Source organism: Onychomys torridus, chromosome 12 (genome assembly GCF_903995425.1).
Source record: "Onychomys torridus chromosome 12, mOncTor1.1, whole genome shotgun sequence".
NCBI lineage: Eukaryota > Metazoa > Chordata > Mammalia > Rodentia > Cricetidae > Onychomys > Onychomys torridus.
The window spans coordinates 71,714,632-71,733,923 of record NC_050454.1 but is presented as its reverse complement, the minus strand read 5'-3'; the positions used below and the strand labels follow the sequence as shown (position 1 = coordinate 71,733,923).

General features: G+C 44.2%; 1 protein-coding gene across 11 annotated transcripts in view; it reads right to left on the bottom strand.

The window, feature by feature from the left end:
• Nucleotides 1-461: 461 nt before the first annotated feature.
• Nucleotides 462-19,292, bottom strand: part of Ttc3 (tetratricopeptide repeat domain 3) — a 105,119-nt gene continuing 86,288 nt past the window's right edge. For 9 of the 11 annotated variants that reach the window (XM_036203710.1, XM_036203706.1, XM_036203707.1 and 6 more), the window contains 11 exons: nt 17,694-17,833; nt 16,966-17,034; nt 15,195-15,288; nt 13,422-13,522; nt 12,353-12,443; nt 11,725-11,835; nt 8,903-9,228; nt 7,069-7,192; nt 6,820-6,930; nt 3,056-3,148; nt 462-1,730 (listed from right to left, as the gene is read on the bottom strand). In XM_036203710.1, the coding sequence (XP_036059603.1) occupies nt 1,656-1,730; nt 3,056-3,148; nt 6,820-6,930; nt 7,069-7,192; nt 8,903-9,228; nt 11,725-11,835; nt 12,353-12,443; nt 13,422-13,522; nt 15,195-15,288; nt 16,966-17,034; nt 17,694-17,833 (1,335 nt within the window). In that variant the 3' untranslated portion in view covers nt 462-1,655. The remainder of the gene's footprint in view (nt 1,731-3,055; nt 3,149-6,819; nt 6,931-7,068; nt 7,193-8,902; nt 9,229-11,724; nt 11,836-12,352; nt 12,444-13,421; nt 13,523-15,194; nt 15,289-16,965; nt 17,035-17,693; nt 17,834-19,292) is intronic. The other 2 variants (XM_036203708.1, XM_036203716.1) reach the window with 1 other exon arrangement.

Sequence of the window (19,292 nt, the reverse complement as noted above, 5' to 3'; positions counted from 1 at the left end):
CAGGAGCTTCAACACCTTTTAATAAAATTGTTAATAAACCATGCTTTCTTTAATAATTTGTTAGTCCTTAGCATATCCAAAAGAGCCTCAGCAGCCCATGAACCCAGAACTGCCTAAGAAACAATGCCCCAAGAAATGCAGTCGTCCTCAGCATCTTTCTTGTGTCCACATGAAAAAGCTCTGCATGAGCCTGAGAGTCAACTCTCCATCATCTCTGCATAAACCTCCTATTCATGAACTTCAGCAGCTGGGCTCGGCAAGCTGTATTTAGGCAGAAAGGAATGTTCTGATCTGGGCTCTAAAATAACCCAAGATCTTTGGTCAAAACTCCTCAGATGCAGCATACCTGGTCTCCAAATGAAGTCACCTTTTCAACACTGGTCAGCACAGAGCCCTACGTTTTCACGCAGAATGAAATCTTAAATTACCTGGAAAGAATGGAAAGAATGACAATAGACGGCTGATCTTTCAGAATGTTTTTATTGACAGCTACTGGACAAGTATAAGGCATGTTCACAGGCTCTGAAATGAAGCACAGAAGTTCATTCTCTCAACAGCTATGCTCTTCGAACTGGCACTGTGCACTTCAATGTGCACTGCTCTCAACTGACATGCAGACCATGTTCAGGGACCACTGAGGAGAATGTCTCAGGAGAAGGAGTGAGCTGCTCTCGACTGAGTCACTGACACCACAACTCACACGGACACAGGAGAAGGCCACCAAACCTGCTACTCCAACAGAGAACACACGGCAAAGGTTTTGGTTTTTTTTTTTTTTTTTTTTTTTGTATTTTTTCTGTTTGAGAGAAATGGAATGTATCCAGTTTCTGTATTTGCCACTGCCTACATACAGGTCACTAAAAACACCTAGTTTGTGAATAGTTTCTAACGAGCTAGTTTGTTTTCAGGCCACAACAAAGGACTGCATGCATTACTTTACACAAGAGTCAAACACAGAATGGCCTAACAACACCAACCCTCAGGACTGTCTGGTAAATTTCTTTTTTGGTGGTAGGTTAAGGAAGGAGAACGATAGTGACTGGTTCTACACAGTGCTCTTGTGCTCGGCACTAGCTAGTGGGCACTTCCAAGCACTGGCTGACTGGCTCATGAGACCAGCACAGAAGTCTTAGTGCAAGCCTCAAGCGTGGGTCTGCTGAGAACAGGTAGCCTGTTTCCAGGGTAAAAGAAGTCTCAGCTCAAAACGTCTTTAAAAAGTATTTTATAACTGACTTCCAAAATGTGGATCAATTGAGGAAGCAGACCCTACAGCAGCTCCAGGGTCTGCAAGAGGTGGCTGAGCATCCTCACAATAGAGCACTGCTTTGAGGGACTCAGCAGCCCTTTCCAAGGGAAGCTGCTAATCTCAGAGCCCCGTGCAGCAGCTCCAACAACGCACGAATGGGGTGACACAGCATCAGAGGCTCACACACGCTGTCACCTGGAACGTGGTATGGATTACATTCAAGGCTTCCACTTGTTAGCTTTGTGATACACAGTGTCCGAGTTTTCACGTTTCTGTTTTATTCTGGTAACAGGACGCTGTTGTTATGTCAACGCATCACGCAGTGAACGGTGGTCAGTGAAGAGCGACTACCTAGGGCAACACGAGGCGGCTCCCCTCTGGGCTGGGTGGGCAAGATCGGTGCACCAGGCTACTCTTGTGACAGCAGGTCCTCACGGCCGCAGGTGGGGCAAGTGCTCTGTCCTTTGAGCCACTGCTTGAAGCACTGGAAGGAAGAGACAGGATCAGACAGTGCCTGCAGGACCGAGGGCCGGGGCTCTCCAACACTCAACTCTGGCGGGAGTATGGCTAATAGTAGTTCCCAGTACTTAAAGATCATTGTCTGCTCCGAGCCGGAGCATAGATGAAACCCCAGGAAAAGCAATCGTGCGCCAGGTTCAGACTCATGACTTCATGAAGGGCCTTGTCCTCCCTTACATCCTGGACTCAGTCTAAGCTCTTCTAGCTTCCTTCACTGACTTGTACACGCTGTCAGTTTTGTGGCCATAAAACCACTCAACACTGGTTCCTGGCTTTGGGTTCCTGAGTACCTCACCGGCCAGGGTACCACATTTCCTGTTGCTGCTCCTGGCTGGCACCCTCTGTCACCTGGCTGGGCAGGCACAGAAAACTGGAAGACCAAAACACGTGGTGCACTTTCTGAAGGAGGTTCTGCAAGCTTTTCAATTCCTTCTAGTGAGTATTTATATGCTGTGGATATTGCTCTGTATAAATAAAATGCTGTTTGGCCAGTGGCCAGGCAGGAAGTATAGGCGGGACAAGAGAGAAGAGAATTCTGGGAAGTGGAAGGCTGGGAGGAGAGAAGCTGCCAGCTGCCAGCCGCCGCCATGACAAGGAGGATGTAAGGTACTGGTAAGTCACCAGCCAAGTGGCAACTTATAGACTAACAGAAATGGGTTAATTTAAGATAGAAGAACTAGACAGCAAGAAGCCTGCTGTGGCCATACAGTTTGTAAGCAATGTAAGTTTCTGTGTGCTTACTTGGTTGGGTCTGAGCGTCTATGGGCCTGGCAGGTGAGAGAGATTTGTCCTGACTGTGGGCCAGGCAGGAAAACTCTAACTACATTTATATTTACCCCTTTCTTAGGGTTAATAAACTAAGTCAGTAGAGAGCTGATCTGTTCTAAATTGGCAGTGCCCAGAATGCCCAACAGTACTCAAGTCCTAGAAGGACACTGATTAGATGTTCCCAATCCAGCCAAGACGTTGTCTTTAACATGTGAACTCAGACACTGTATACTATTTATTTTACTTAGTCATATAAGAAACCACCTTTCAAGGAATTAATATTGCTTTGAGTCCCAGAGACAATACAGGTGTGCAGTCAATTGTAATTCTTTACCCATGAAATGATGAGCAGAAGTCTACACAAGCTCAGACACCCTGGTCCAAGACCCTACCCGCTTCCCAAACACTGTTTTTACATAGGCCAATGAACACTGTATGTGCAGGTTTACACAAAAGACTTACACCCTCCCAATTCCATTTTTATTTTCAAAATGCTTGGTAGGCAGTGGAGGCAAGTCTTACCCCTTTGTGAAACTTGTGCCCACATTTCAGCACACGCATGTTTTTTGACTTGAACACCTCGTGGCATAGCTCACAGGAATTTGCATCTGGTGCCTGTTGGAAACAAACACATCTGAATAATATAATTCACACTTTATGGAATGAGCTTGCATGAATTAGTAGTACACGTGTGACCTAAAGATGTTTTTTGCTACAAAAGGTGGCAGATTATTTTTCAATTATGGTTGAACAGAGTGAAAAATAGCGTGTTTTAAAATAGTTTCTAGCCAGTTGTGGTGGCACTCAGGAGGCAGAGGCAGGAGGTAGGAGGATCTCTTGTTGAGTTCAAGGCCAACCTGATCTACAGAGCGAATTCCAGGACAGCCAGGGCTACACAGAGAATATCTGCCTCAAAAAACTAAAAACCAAAACCAGACAGAGGGGTGCACGCCTTTAATTCCAGTGGTCAGGAGGCAGAGGCAGGCAGCTCTCTATGAGTTCAAGGTCAGCCTGGTCTACATAGCAAGTTCCCAGGACAGTCAGGGCTACAAAGAGAACTTTTCTCAAAAAATCAAAACAATACAACAACAGAAAAATAGTTTATAAGAAAAACATAAAAATAACAAAAAGTAAATGCATCTTTAATCTCAGCAGAGGGAGGCAGAGGCTGGAGGATCTCTGTGAGTTCGAGACCAGCCTGGTCTATATAGCCAGGATAGCCAGGACCACACAGAGACCCTGTCCCAAAACACATACATTCACCTCCACCAAAGGAAAGTATAAAGCTCTAGTTTTCTCAGAGGTAACTGTTTCAAGACCTAATGAAGTGCCAGAAAAACAAAAACAAAAACAAAAACAACAACAAAAAAAAAACCAAACCCAACAAAAACAAACTGTAACTATCCATATCCATCCCATATTTAAAATGTAGCAGTACAAAAAAAACACTCCAAATCAGTGAGAGAATTGACTATGGCATATCCATATACAGCAGACTAGTTTATGACCAACTACAATGTTGAAATTGAAAAAAAGTGCCAGGCGAAGGTGGCGCATGCCTTTAATCCCAGCACTCAGGAGGCAGAGGCAGAGGCAGAGGATCTCTGTGAGTTCAAGGCCAGCCTGGTCCACAGAGTGAGATTCAGGACAGGCAGCAAAACTACACACAGAAACCCTGTCTTGAAAAACCAAGAGACACAGAAAGTGGGTCTTAATAGATCACTGGGTAAATACAGTTATGGCAGTATTTATTATGTAATTAATTTTAATAAACAAATAGGTTATGTATCTATAGATAGGCCTAGAAAAGATTCTGATATATAAAATGTGAACAGGATCACCCCTGGCTAAGACAGATTTAATTTTCCTTTGCTTTTTTCTGAGGTTTATCTAGGTATGGATTATTAGCATAAATCCAAACAGAACAAACTAGTGGCTAACCAGAAATGCCAATCAAGAGACTGTGCAGCCCTGGGTGTGGGGATGGACAGGCCTCTGACCTCCTGTATCTGAGTCTGGTGAGCACACAATGTTCTCTATAGGACAGCTGACTCCAAGTCCACCATCGCCAATGGGCAGTGCTGTAACTCATTGCACCAACCCTACAGTGGACACTAACTTCTACTTTAATTCTTAATTTTGAGCATCTCAGAACCAAGAAATGAGTCTTGTTAATGTGGTTTTAGCATCAAGTAAGGACCATGGCCCCAGACTGATCCATAAGCACCAGCAAGTGGCTGAATGGAAGAGCCCTGCGGTGGCATTCAGATCACAGCTCATGCTGCAGATAGATAAGGCCTGTAAACTTTGCAGACCTTGAACTGCCTCACGGGGCTGAGGTGCTGACAGGGCCCAGACTGATAGGGTCAGATGGCACAGTGTAGGTTCACTGTCCAGGACTCGAGGGTCAGGAAGAAATGGAAGGGTTAGCCCTAGGAAGCAGAGTAAGAGCTGAGGAGCTCAGACCCAGGTGTACCTGGCAAAGTCCTGTGGTTACTCGACTTCCAGTGTAGAAAGATGTGTACTTCTAAGTGCAAACAAAACAGCAAAGGCCTAAGCAGTGAGACTGAAGGCTGTCTTTTAAAGACGTTTATCTGCGATGTGTGTGCACGCATGTGTACCAAGTCCACGTAGGTGTCTGGGAAGCCAGAGCAGGGCCTAAGGTTCCTGGGACTGGAGTTACAGTACACCACCTGATGCAGGCGCTGAGATCTCTGAGACACCCCACAGGGACCTGAAATAATCAGTTTTGGCAAGCTAACATGGACATTTGGTCAACTTTAGTAAATACCAATGTGGTAGTAGAACTGGTTAAGGGTAGGTTTTTTTTTTTTTTTTTTTGGTGAGACAGGAGCCAGGCTGCCTCAAAACTGCAATTCTTCTACCTCAGGCTCCTGAATAGATGGGATCACACGTGTGACGCCACCCCAGCTCTAGAGTGTGCATAATGTTCTTGTAGTTTGCACCTTCCATCCTAGCCTGCTCTGCTCTCTTAAGGTAAGAACACAGACATTTAAAACTGTACAGCAGGGCTGGTCAGATGGTTCAGTAGGTTAGAGCACTTGCTGTATAGGCATGGTTACCTAGTCTACTCTTTTGGGGGGGTTGGCCACTACTCCCTCTAAAAACACAAGTGCCCTGAGAATCCCATTGGCTGGACCCCAGAGGATGTAACTCATTAAACCCCTGGGAAGTCGACTTGAGCTAGGTCTTACAGGAATGCCCTATACACCCAGGAGTTTTCTCACTAGGTAAGTGGAGGTGTGACCCTTGGTGAGCTGTGTGTGTGTGTGTGTGTGTGTGTGTGTGTGTGTGTGTGTGGGTGGTTGGTAGAGAAGTGCCCCAGGACAAGAGAATAAGAACAGGCTCACAGAGTCAACACTAGCTCTAGGCAAAACTAACTAGCTCTAGGTAAAACTAACTAGCATTCTGCACCCTTTGCGTAGCTGACCCTGGTAAGAATGTCATGGGACCCGAAACTGTAACATCACCCACATGTTCACATCACAGCACAAGTGGGCAAAGATGTTCTACACCAAAACCACAATCTGACAGAAGGCACTTCCCCTGTCACCTGTGTGTCCTTAGGAGGTCTCTAGCATTACCTGGTCAGTGTGACAAGGACAAGGGACTGCTGGCTGCCTGATAAGCAAGACATCCACACCTTCCAACAGGTGAATGCTGACAGGCTCATACTCATGCCTTGGATCTTTTATTGTAAGATATGGACAATTATAGAACCATACCAACTTAAGATATAGCTACATCAACAATTTAATACATGCACTACTATATAAATATAAACAATCCTTCTTAAATCAGCAATGTCAAATTTCAGGCGCATTCAGCCCATTTCAGTATCCCATCAATGGATGAAGTAAAGGGTACCATTAGTGTGGCTACTCCATAGCATCTGTGAATCTAGCAATAGCCTAGGCAGCATAAGTCACCCAAGCTCATGGTAGTGCTAAGTAATGCAAGCTAGTCTGTAAGTATCAAGTTCCTGCTTACAAAGAGTAACATTATCCAAAAACTGTTTTTCCCAGTAGATATATGAGATCTATACACTTAACCATTTGTAAAAGCACAGGACAAAACCCAGTTATATTCAGGATAGTCCACTGTTGCCCTGGGTTCCATATATGAAGGTATTTTCAAATACAGCAAAACTTGGTTCCTAATTTCAGTTTCAAATAAAGTGAGCTTCCAGGTGACTGGTCTACCTAAAGATTAAAAACTCTGTGTCCTTCCACTGCTCATTAGAGAGAAAACTTAGAGGTACGCACAGGATTTACGGAGACGTCATCTCTTTTCTGGCCTTTGGTTTTGGACGACGGTCCACCAACAGCCAAAGGTGCACTCTGGGAAGACTGGGCCACCGCAGCAGCAGATTGAGCCTGCAGAGGGGAGGAGGTGGGGAAGAGGAACATGCAGTTACTGAAGCCACCTTCTAGTGCACTGCTCTCTCACTGGGGCTTGGCTCGAAGCTTTGTAGTCTCACATATCATGAACAGGCAGGAAGACAAACATCTTACCTTCTTTCTCTGTTCCTCTAGAATGTGTCCTGTTACTCTCTCCACAATCTCCTCAACACTTAATCCAGAGAGTGAGTTCTTGCTTTTGTTTCGAACTTTTTTAACAAAACCAGCAAGTTCAGAGCTGAAAGAGAAAAGTGAATGAATAAATGACTATGTCAACTCACCCCCAAAGGCCATCTGCCACCCCGACCACAGTTAATGAACAGAAAGAACCATCTTAGGCAGGATGATTCCTCCCAAGTAACTAACAACATTTCAGTATCGGCAGTGAAGTGATGCATACTGCTCTGCCTCTTAGGGCAAGACTCCACAGAGACAGGAAACATCCCTTCTGGCCAGTCACTGTGTGTGTCTGTGTGTGCACATATGTGGGGCCAGAGGTCAACACTGGGTGTGTTTCTAGATCATTCTCCAGCCTGGATGCTCAGTGAGTTCAGGGTCTCTTGCTTCTGCTGTGCCAGGATTCCAGTGCCAGCAGCGTTTCCTGCCTTTTTATGAGGGTGATGGGGATCCGAACCTGGGCTCTCAAGCATGCACAAGTACTTTACCAAACTGAGTCGTCTCCCCAGAGACCCCAGACATTTTTAAATGACTACTTTATTCCTAAATTTCCGTTTCACGGAGACTACAATGCAGTTACAATGGGTCACTGTGTACAGAGTTCTCTTGTTAGCTGTCTCAGGCTTTCACGAGCAGCTTTACCTGAGACTCACGGGGATCCTTTCACAGTGTGCACACACTAATCTCAGTAGACTCACGGGGATCCTTTCACAGTGTGCACACACGTCTCAGTAGACTCACGGGGATCCTTTCCATTTGCACACACTAATCTCAGTAGACTCACGGGGATCCTTTCCATTTGCACACACTAATCTCAGTAGACTCATGGGGATCCTTTCCATTTGCACACACATCTCAGTAGACTCACAGGGATCCTTTCCATTTGCACACATGTCTCAGTAGACTCACAGGGATCCTTTCCATTTGCACACATGTCTCAGTACTGAATTCAATTTGGTCTTCTCTCCTCACGCCACTAACAAATCAGATTTCTTGTTTACAAAATGTTAAGATGTTAGTGTGTCCTTTGCTGAATGACACATAACTTATTTTACAGCCCCTTTACTGACTCCATAACAAGTAATGCTGGAGTGTTACAGAGCTTGTCAAGTCTTAGCAAATTACTATGGGTTCTGCTGCTGGGTTACTCAGTGGTCAATGTTTTCAATCATTTTTTTCTCCTTGTAGTTTTTCAAGACAGGTCTTCTCTGTGTAGCCCTGTTTGTCCAGGAACTCTCTCTACAGACCAGGCTGGCCTTGAACTCACAGAGAACTGCCTGCCTCTGCCCTTGCCTCCTGAGTGCTGGATTAAAGGCGTGCGCCCAGCCTTTCAATCTTGATATGAACATTACATTTCCTTGTGGCTTGTGTGTGTTGTTGAAGTGTTAAAGCCTTGGCTAACATGAACAAAGCCCTGGGGTAGTCGCCAGCACCACACTATATGGTCACAAGAAGCTGAAGGGAAGCACGTGTCTTTTTCAGGAAAACACTTAACAGTCCTTTTCACATTAATCTGACTGGCCTCGGTTCTATGTGAGCAAGAAACAGTTCAATGGCCAGGCACGGTGGCACACCTTTTATCCCAGTGCTTAGGAGGAGAGGCAGGTGGCGCTTGGTGAGTCTGAGTGAGACCAGACTGGTCTACACAGTGAGTTCCAGGATAGCTAGGGCTACACAATGAGTATGAGACCCTGTCTCAAAACAGTGACAGCAACAGCCCCCAAAGAAGCAGTTAATGAAGTATTTAATAGTCACAAACACCTCTTCATACCTGGTATAGGATGGGAACACCACTAACAAGTGTTCAATGACACTGTTGAAAGGCTTTTTTGGAGACTGGCTTGACCGAGTAGCCTGCCCAGGTCGTTTCTCATCAGCCTCAGGGCTTTGTTCTGATGGAGACAGCTGGCTAGCCATCTTGACCTCTAACTGTTGACCAACTTCAGGCTGATGGGTGGGCGATCCTAGTGACAGCTCAGGGACCTCCTCTGGGCAGCCACTAGTGGGCTCTGTGGGAGAATCCTTGTGGACTGCTTCAGAAGTCATGGGCCCTTGATCCTCATGGCCTGAAGACTCAGAAGGCAACTGAGGATGAATCTGTTGACAAAAAGTCCACCACGGTCAGGTCACTTAGGGCTTAAGTGACAAGGAGAAATGAACTGATGAACATGCATGCCCACAACGCAGTGATCAGCAGACGTGAATATGGCAAGTTAATTTTTATTTTTAAAAAGTCAGTAATTGTAAATTCTCATTACAACACACTAGGTCCGTGACTTGTAAACAACTGTCATTTTCTCTGTAAAATCAGAAAAACTGCCTACTTCCACTCTACCCAATCACACCTCTGCCCTGGTAGCTGAGCTATTGCTAACCGATGAGAACTCCCTGCCTGAACATCCCCCAAAGCTGCCTCTACCCACCTAGGACACAGGGAAACCTAGAAGTGTGGCCACACCCCTCTCTGAATGCTCCACTCTGCACCTCCTCGTAGTTCTTACCTTCTGGCCACACTGAATGCTGCTGGAGGCCCAAATCTCAACATGAGGTCTCTCTCTCCCCAGTCCACCACCCACTTAGACCAGACTATTTTTGGGGACTCTTATCTGCACATCCATTCAGGTGATCTGGGGAACCAAAAGCTCAAAAGTGCTCAGCACCAGGCTCAGCAGCAACCTCCTCATCTCACAACCACACTGCTTCCGGCTAGGGAGCAGCACAGACCTTCCCTGTACCACTCCCACATACAGTCTCGCCTCCTCCACACACTGCTGAGGGCAGTGAGCCAAGTGGAACTCCCTCCAGCCTCGCATGCCCCTCTACCCTACCTCCAGTGCATCTTTTCCATGACTTGAAACCTAAACCACAGCCTTCCTAATGACCTAAGGAATAGCCCAAGCTTTGGTGGGAGCTTCAGGAGCAAGGTGCTCTTTGTTCTGCTTGGCTCTGAAGGGTTCTGCAGTGCTCCTGATGTCCCTTCCTTTTATTTCTAGCCTCCCAGCATGTGCTCTGTCTATGCAACACCAGACCCCTCTGAGCATCTGCACCCTGCCTCTCCCCAAACACTACCCTCTCATTCCTTTCTAACCCTAGATGAGGATTTACGTCGTTAGAGCATTCAGCAGGGTCCCGTTTAATCTTGATCACCAATAAATACCCAGTGAACATATGAGGAGAAATGAGGCACAAAATAAATGCTGGAGTTTTGTTTGTTTTTGAGACAGGGTTTCTCTTGTAATCCTGGCTGTCCTGGAACTAGCTCTATAGACCAGACTGACTGGCTTTGAACTCACAGAGATCTACCTGCCTCTGCTTCCTGAGTGCTGAGATTAAGGCGATAAATGGTTTTTAAGGGTACTTAAAAATTTATTTATAATGTATACAGTGTTCTGCCTGCATGTATGCCTGTAGGCCAGGAGAGGGCATCATATCTCACTATAGATGGTTGTGAGCCACTATGTGGTTGCTGGGAATTGAACTCAGGACCTCTGGAAGAGCAGTCAATGCTCAACCTCTCAGCTATCTCTGCAGCCTGTAAGGAAACTTCTTTACGTAAGTTCCTGATAATCTGAGAGGTCTCATAACTTTGAATATGAAATATTTTTGAATAGTTATAAAATTATAAAAAGTAAAATTGTAACAGAAAAATATTCTGAGAGTCAAAATTTTTTCCTTCCATATTTGCTGTAGACACTTGGGAGAAAACAAAAATGAGAAGTGACCTTGAAGTGTCATTAAGAACTTATTTCTTACTGAAGTCAATGCAGAAAGAAGTGTAGATCATGATGCCATTACCTTCCATTCCTAAGAAATTAAAAATCTCATTTTATTTTATGTGCATGACTGCTTGGCTTGCATTTATGTCTGTGTACTATGTGTCTGGCTGATATCCTCAGAGGCCAGAAAAGAGCATTGGATGCCCTGGAATTGGAGTCACAGATGCCGCGAGCCACAATGTGGGTGCTGGGAATCAAACCTAAGTCCTCGGGAGGAGCTGACAGGCTGTAAAGCGCTGAGGCATCTAACTGTGGTGATCTACTGTACATTACAGATGTAGGGAAGGGAGAGAGCCCACCAGGACAATATCTTAGGCTGGAGAACAGCCATTTAGACGTGTCGCAGCAAGAAGGTGCAAGGCAGGCACTGGGAAATCAGCAACCAGGGTTGCAATGACACGCCAAACACTCTGAAATCCAACAGAGGCCTGAAATTCTTAGTCTCCTCCGCGTTTAAATCCAAGAAATAGGCACCTCAAAATCCAGCAAACTGACAGCCATGGTTAGCCTTTCTACAAAGCCCACAAAACAAAATCATTGCTTTTCTAAAATGCACTTTAATGTAAAAAGATAGCTGGGTGGCAGTGGCACACGCCTTTAATCCCAGCACTTGGAGGGCAGAGTTGGTGGATCTGTGAGTTCGAGGCCAGCCTGGTCTATAGAGGGAGTTCCAGGACAGTCAGAGCTACACAGAGAACCCCTGTCTACACGCAGTATCAATATGGAGACATTAGGACGAGCCTCTCCCCATGTTTAGAGAACAGAAGACTAAAGTGCTCTGGCCAGTTAAGAAAGAAAGTGTGGTCATGCATCTCACCTCACTCACCGTTGTACCGTCAGGAAATGTGAGCTCAGAAATCTGCACGCTGGAAAGCTCGCTGAGCCGAGAACCATTTTTAATGGCCTTGATTTGATCTTCAAACTGAGACTGTGGGTAGAAGGGAGATTGTGGAGTTTTTCTAACCAATTCCAAAAGAAAACACTGTTTCAATTAGTATTTTCTCTTTTCAGAGAATTAATCTGACCAAAGAGTTTCCCAAGACATGTAAGTGTGATTAAAGCTTTAAGATAATCTTTCTAAGAAAGTCACACCATTTTACTGAGAGGCTTGAGGTGGCAAGGCTGAGGCGCTCAGTCGGATCTGAGCCTTGGTGGGCAGGCCTCCCCGGCTGGACATCACTAAAGCAAGACAACTGCTTCTCAGGAGAGGGGGCTGGGGAAGGATCTCGTCATCTAGCACTGGGAAGCCTCCTGGAATTCCTTCTGTTCCCTTTCTTGGTGCTCAGAAATGAACCCAGGGCGTTAGGCATGCTAAGCAAACGCCCTAAGATAATTAAGAAAATGTCACTAATTTTCTGAAAAATTCCTAGTAATTTCAATAAAAAACCATAATGGTTAAAAAAAGGAATGATTTTGGTAGAATTATGACAAGTTTTCTAGCTTACCTTTGTGCTCTCAATTTCTTCTCTTACATTAGAAAGAAACAATTCCCATGAGAGCGTATCACACTCCATGTCAGGATATGATGCAGAATCACTGGAAAATTTTAGAAGTAGAAAACTGCTTAATATCCACTTTATAGACTGGAAAAATTAAAAGCATTTAAAGGCAAACAGAAACAAATCCACAATCAAAAGCATGTTTTGAAATTGTCAATCTTGGAGAAGATGTGGTGGTACATAGTTTAGTCTCTGCACCATGGAAGCAGACACCCTTAACCAAGAAGCTATTTGCAGACTATATCCAATGTCAAAGGGAAAACCAATGGGTATTTCATGCACACCTCAGGGCAGGCCCAATTGTGGGAGACCAGCTGGGAGATCAGCTCCCACATTTTACCCCAAGGTACTCTTGAGGAGTGAGGGATAAGAGATTCAGATAGAAATACAGAGGGGGGAGAAACAGAAACACAGGACAGCCTCGGGAGGGCCTGGATCCTTATCCACCGGCCCCTTCTGGCTCTTCTAGAGGGCTATTATAGGAATGCCAGGGGTGGAGCAAAGGCCTCCCCCAGCTCAGCCAAGTGCAGCCCATCTCAGACGCCTAGTGACCATGCACGTGGTCAGCCCATCCTCTAATGCAGCCCTGCTGGGTAGAGCAAGCTCAGCTCTCACTAGGAAACCTCTGTGGGCTCCACACCCAATGCCCAGCAGTAGTTGGCCAACACAAAATGAACCTTTGTTCTTGGACTTCTTGTTTCGTTTTTGCTTTGTTTGCTGTGTGTGTGTGTGTGTGTGTGTGTGTGTGTGTGTGTGTGTGTGAGAGAGAGAGAGAGAGAGAGAGAGAGAGAGAGAGAGAGAGAGATAAGATAGATAGATGCTGGTCTTGTCTTTGATTTTCATCTTTTTTTTAGAGAGACAGAAAGGAAATAAGGTTGGATGCAGGGAGGTGGGGAGGTTCTGGGAGGATTTAAGGGAGGGGAAAAACATGATCAAAATACATATTTCTCTTCAAGTGTTTCTAACTTAACTTCCCAAATGCATGCTGGGAAGAACACTTGGGAGGCTACGGTACCTGCTCATCAGCTTGAGGTTCTTAAGATAGGTTTCTGCTTGTGACGCTACACTCTGTAATTTACAGACTTCTCGCTCCTTCCAGTTTTCCAGGACAGAGAGCTGTCAAGACATTAGAGGATACACAAATATTTACAAATGAAGATCTACTTGAAGAGTTTACTGTAAACACTAAAACCTTTCCAGTTTCTCCAGAAATAAAGTACGACGGCAGACACATAAGAACATGATTATGTTGTAATTTCATCAGGTGAACAGGAATGAAAAATGATACCAGAAATCTACTTAGTGACATGAAACTCCATGACTTTCTGTATCACTACACAGGCACAGAGCCAGATTCCCTGGGAGGATAGGGAGAGTTTACACTACCCACCTTCCAGCTGTATAAGGATCAGAGGCCTGCACTTACTCAGTCCTAAGCCTCACTCAGCTACAAGGCTGTTGTGTAAGAATCAGTGCAGATGATGTGGAATAGCCTCATTTTAATCCAGGTGTCAATAACCTGACTAAGGTCCTCCAGGCAACCCTGTTGCCAAGTAACACAGAGTGTGAACTGAAGAGGCCAGGCAATCAGAGGCAGGCAGAGCATGGCACACTGACTCTTCACTCAGCTCCCTAGAAGCAGCGGTTTGGTTGACAAGTAACTGGGATGTCTGCTATTTCCAGATGGTCCAAGTGCATCCTTTTCTCATGTCCCCAGAGAAACCACAGATGCATGTGACAATAAATAGAACTTGTTTCTCAAATAAACAACAACAACAACAAAATAAAGCCAGGTGTTACACACAGCCATTCCCTTGTTTCAGCTTTTCCAGAGATACCAACATTAGTATTTCTCTAGAGGACTGAAGAAAACACAAACATGCAAACACCCACATATACACCTCTATTTCTTTTTCTTTTGTATTTAGGACAGGCTGGCCTTGAACTTGTGATTTCCCCCATCTATGCTTCTTGGTGTATCTGAAATTAGAATTACAAGTCACCAACACAGTAGCAGTGGTTGACTTGCAATTTATTTTATTGAGTAGGTTCTGGTATCTGTGTGTGTGTGTGTATACACATGGAGGACAGAGGACAATCTCTGGTGTCATTTCACAGGTTCATTCAACCTTTTTTGTTTGTTTACTTAAGACAAGATCTTTCACTAGCCTGCAACTTGCTATTAAGTAGGAGAAGCTGGCTTGCAGTGAGCCCCAGGGTTCCATTTCTCTACCTTCCTAATGCCAGTTTAAAAAAAAAAAAAGGTTTCTGGGATGGGCCTGAGGTCCTCATTGTTCAGAAAACACAAACACTTTAGAGAGCGATCCCCCAGCCTGGGGGTTCTTTTAATTTGCTTTGGAAGGACCGGCAAATATTGACATACCTCAGGTGATGAAGTATGATGAAGACATTCCATGAAAAGCATGAGAAATTACTAAATTATTTTGTTAAATAAGAAAAACAGTTATAAATTTTCAAAATTTATAAAGACAAACGTGAAATATATTTATGGGCACATCTGAAACAAGTATAAACTTTAGGTCTAGGGATACACTGCAGTGCTGTGCATGCCTGGCCAGCATGAGGTCCTAGTACTGAAAAGAAGGAATAAAAATTAAAAATCCTTAGGCCAAGAAAAATAACAATTACTTTATTTAGAAATGAGATTATGGATGATAGCCTATTCCTTAATTTCCCAGTTTCAATAACGGCACCATTCTAACAGGTAAAAAACCACAAAGCCAACAGAGGACTCTGCCCTTGCTGATCACCAGTGTCCTGGACTCACCTCCGCAGCCACGGCCCTTTGCCGACTCTCCTCACAACGCTCTGTCCCTCTCTGGATGCGCTCTTCGACTGCCGCCTTCTCATTCAGGAGCGCACTGTGTGAAGAGCAAGAGAAAACTCTGAGAACAAGTCCATCCAGTGAGATCACAACGACATCAGGTGCCAGGCCAGCTTTGAAACCACGTTTTCTAGAGTAACTTCTGCCTCGTGGGCAACCAAACAATTCAGACTCAGTGTGCTCTCTGCATTTTTACAAGTGCTCAAAGGAAGACAAGAAATCAAAAGGGAGTATCTGGAAGAAGGGCAGAGGAACACATGAGGGCACTGTGTCAATTTACTGGTGTGTGTGTGTGTGTGTGTGTGTTTTCAAGCATGCATCTGGGCACAGGGGGTGGCGGTGGCTTGCTGTCTGTGGAGACCAGAGGTTAATTAACTTCAAGTGTGATTCCTCAGGAGCCATCCATTTTGCTTGATTTGAGACATGGATTCTCACTGAGATCTGGATCTGACCAACAGGGCTGCAATGGCTGGCCAGTGAGCTCCAGGATCCTCCTGTGTCCACCTCCACAGCCCTGGTGTTACAGGTAGCGCATCACCACACATACGGTTATTTTCGGATGCTGGGATACAATCAGGTCCTTATTAGGCAAGCACTTGATGATAACCACTCCCCCAGCTCCAGCTCACTGGCTTCTGAGGACATGAGGAGTACCACCAAGATAAACTGGTAATTGCTCTCAAATACCCTCTATATTACGAGAAAGAAATTCCATGAATATAGAATATATGAAAGAGTTATAAAAACAGGAAAAATGTGATCAGGACAAAGCTGTTCACGGCCACTTTTTAAGCTAACCTACAAAGTACTGTTTCACTGTGGCATTCAGACCTCCGACCCTCCTGCTGCTGATCCGCCCTTCCCCCACCACTCTCCTTTTGTTTTCATATCAAATATATTTCACTCTTCAAACTGGAAGATCCTCTGCTTTTTCTCTAGTTTCATGACCTACATGCACACATGGAAACTAAAGTCTGCGGTCTGTATGACAGAAAACACCATTCCTGTCTTTACAGGTCTGGATTGTTTTGCTTACGGGGATTTCCAGTTCCATCATGGTTAAACATTGTAACTACAAGGAAGCCATTGAAGATGATGGGAACAGAAAAGATTATGCAAAATGGCATTAAACAAAATAAAGCAAAATACAACTGACTGGTGAGACCTGGTTGTGTACATAACAACACAATGTCCATTAAGAAGGATTAAAAGGAAACTTTACAGGTTCTCCATGAAAACTATTGGACAAACTGTAATAACAGCTACACACTACAACTCCATGCTGAGACTAGTGTCAAGTGGCACAAAAGGTGTTTCCACTACTGAGCCACACTCCACCTCAGTAGAGTACTTCAAATACATTTGTGGTTGAAGTTAATTAAAGAAAAAAAAGAGAGAGAGCCAGGAAAGGTGACACATGCCTATAATCCCAGCACTTGGGAGGCAGAGGCAGGCAGATCTATGTGAGTTCAAGGCCAGCCTGGTCTACACAGTGAGACCCTACTTCAAAAAAAAAAAAAAAAAAGGAAAGAAAAGGAGTAAATGATAGCAATACACTGAGGCATTTTTATACTGACAACGAGATAGAAGTAGAAACTGGATATATACATATGCAAGCCTTGAGAATTATTTAAGAGACAGATAAGCAATGACACACTTAAGAGTCTAGTGAGATTGTAGTGAAAGATGTTAAGAATAATTAAAAGTTGGTTGCCTGATTCCTGGGGACTGGTCCAGATGTGACCCGAATTCCTTATCCAAGCTATCAATTTTCTGGGCAGACCTATAAAAGCAGTTACAAAACCTTAATTACCTTTCAGGTTTTTTCACTACAACTCCACACAGTGAACTGCACCCACATCCAATAAAAGCTCCCAACGAACTCAGTCTGCCCAGCTACTGCTGTCACGCTGTGCTGCTCAGAGCAAGTTTTACTTATTGTTTCCATGAATGCACATGCTTGGAATCCCACCTCTTCAGGAACACGAGAAGGGAGATCCTGAGTTATACAGTAGAGATGAGACCATCTCAAAATAAGAAAATAAATTAATAAATAAGCCAGCCAGCATGGCATATGCAGTAAGAATGTTCACAGTAATGTTCAATCTTAAAGGCAACTGGGCCTTTGTTGACTCAGTCCCAGGCTACTCTCACTTTTATATATAATTCGGACGAAGTTTTAGGTGAAAGAATTGTTCTTTTTTTTTTTTTTTTGAGCTGAGGATCGAACCCAGGGCCTTGCTTGCTCTACCACTGAGCTAAATCCCCAACCCGGGAAAGAATTTTTCAATGGATGCTTTTTAAACGATGTAAACAATTGTGAAAACAGTATCTATAAAGATTTTTTAAATGATACATAATTTGACATTAAATACAAAGAATCTGACAAGAACTAGAAACCCCAGAATATTAAAACATTAATGCCGTTCAAATGTTACTTACATTTCACTGGTATTTGTAACCTTCTTAATTTTTTTCTTCAGGACCTTTAATCTTTCTTGGATTTCTTTTTTCTCTTGTTGCCATTTTTTAACTTCTCTGTCCAAATCTTGGAGGAACCAGTCTAATTCGGTCTTTGAGATCTAAAAGCATTTTAGAAAATACTTGAATAATCATGGCAATACTTTTTTGGGAGGAAAAATAAGACCCTGGAAGCCTAGAACAGTGACAGTGTCTTCGCATTTGTAATAATTCAAGTTTAAGGGAGCTGGCCCCCTGGGGTGGGCATGCTACAACTTGCAGCCCCGAATTCAGTAAACACAGCACAGCCATACTTTAACCACTGAGTGCACTGGCTACAGGAAGTCCTCTGGAGAACCTGTGTACCCACGGAATTCACTGTTCAGTCTTCAGTCTATACACCTCCCTAACTTAGAAGTAACCTGCACATGTTTTAGCTGGCAAGTCCAGCAGTTCTTGTTTGCTTTTAGAAATAGGACATCTCTGACTAATCACTCAAGGCATTCGGATGGAATATCTGTCTGTAGTCCAGGCAGTATGTGAGAGAAACTCTTGAGGCGATGCTAATTCCCTTCCCCTGGAGGGGAAGAGTCAATGGCACTCCCAAACCAATTTCTTGGCTTCCTCATCTAGTTGCTGCTTTTTGAAATATCTGAAAAACGCTTTCAGTCAATTGTGAAGGATCATCCACTCAGAGAGTGCAAAGTATCTGGGTAGGGTTCTTTTGTAAATAAAATACCAGTCACAAGTAAAACATTGCATAATTCACTGTTTCTAATAACTGAAGTGCACCAGAGAATCCAAGCATTATTTTAAAAACTAAAAATAAGTTAAATAGTGCACAGTCTCAAATTCTGTAGCTACCAACAGCTGCCTAACGAAATTCTGTACTCCTACTTGCTAGGGAAAGACTTTAATTTCTTAGTTACAAATTGAGCTTCTGATCCTAAACTTCTTGCTTAGGATCAGAACATGCTTAGAAAGAACAGAAAGAACAACATACCCTATAGTAAACCTACAAAGATGTAATAGGAACTCAACTCAACTCAAAAATGATATGGACGAAGAGGCCATTTCTTCCTTCTTCAGCCTTAGACACCAGGATTTCGATGCTACTAGAGATGAACCTGCTAAGTAGTCAAGTTCCTGTAAGAGTTGGGTTCTACTTCAGGGACTGGTTTTGATGGATGTGATGCATAGGCTCTCTCTTCCACAGCAGCAGAATCACAAAAGTTCTGCAGTTCCCTCTCAGGCTGGGGAAGTGGGGTGTTTGTCCACATTTTCCTTGCTAATAAAACCTTACAGAGTCCAAACATGCCTTGCAGAGTCATAACTGTGACTTGGATGACCCCATGCCTACCACATATATAAGCTCCTGTACTGTACATGGTCACTTTTATTTCCATGATCAACTGGAAGCCAAGTCAACTTTGTTCACACTGAGCCAATGCTCACCTCGGACCTAGCGTCTTGAAAGGGAGATTATGTGCAAACACAAGGTCATACTAGGGCCTGAGAACCTACTCGGCAAAGGCACTTCCAGGAGACCAGTTAACAAAGGATAAAGAATTATAATCATGT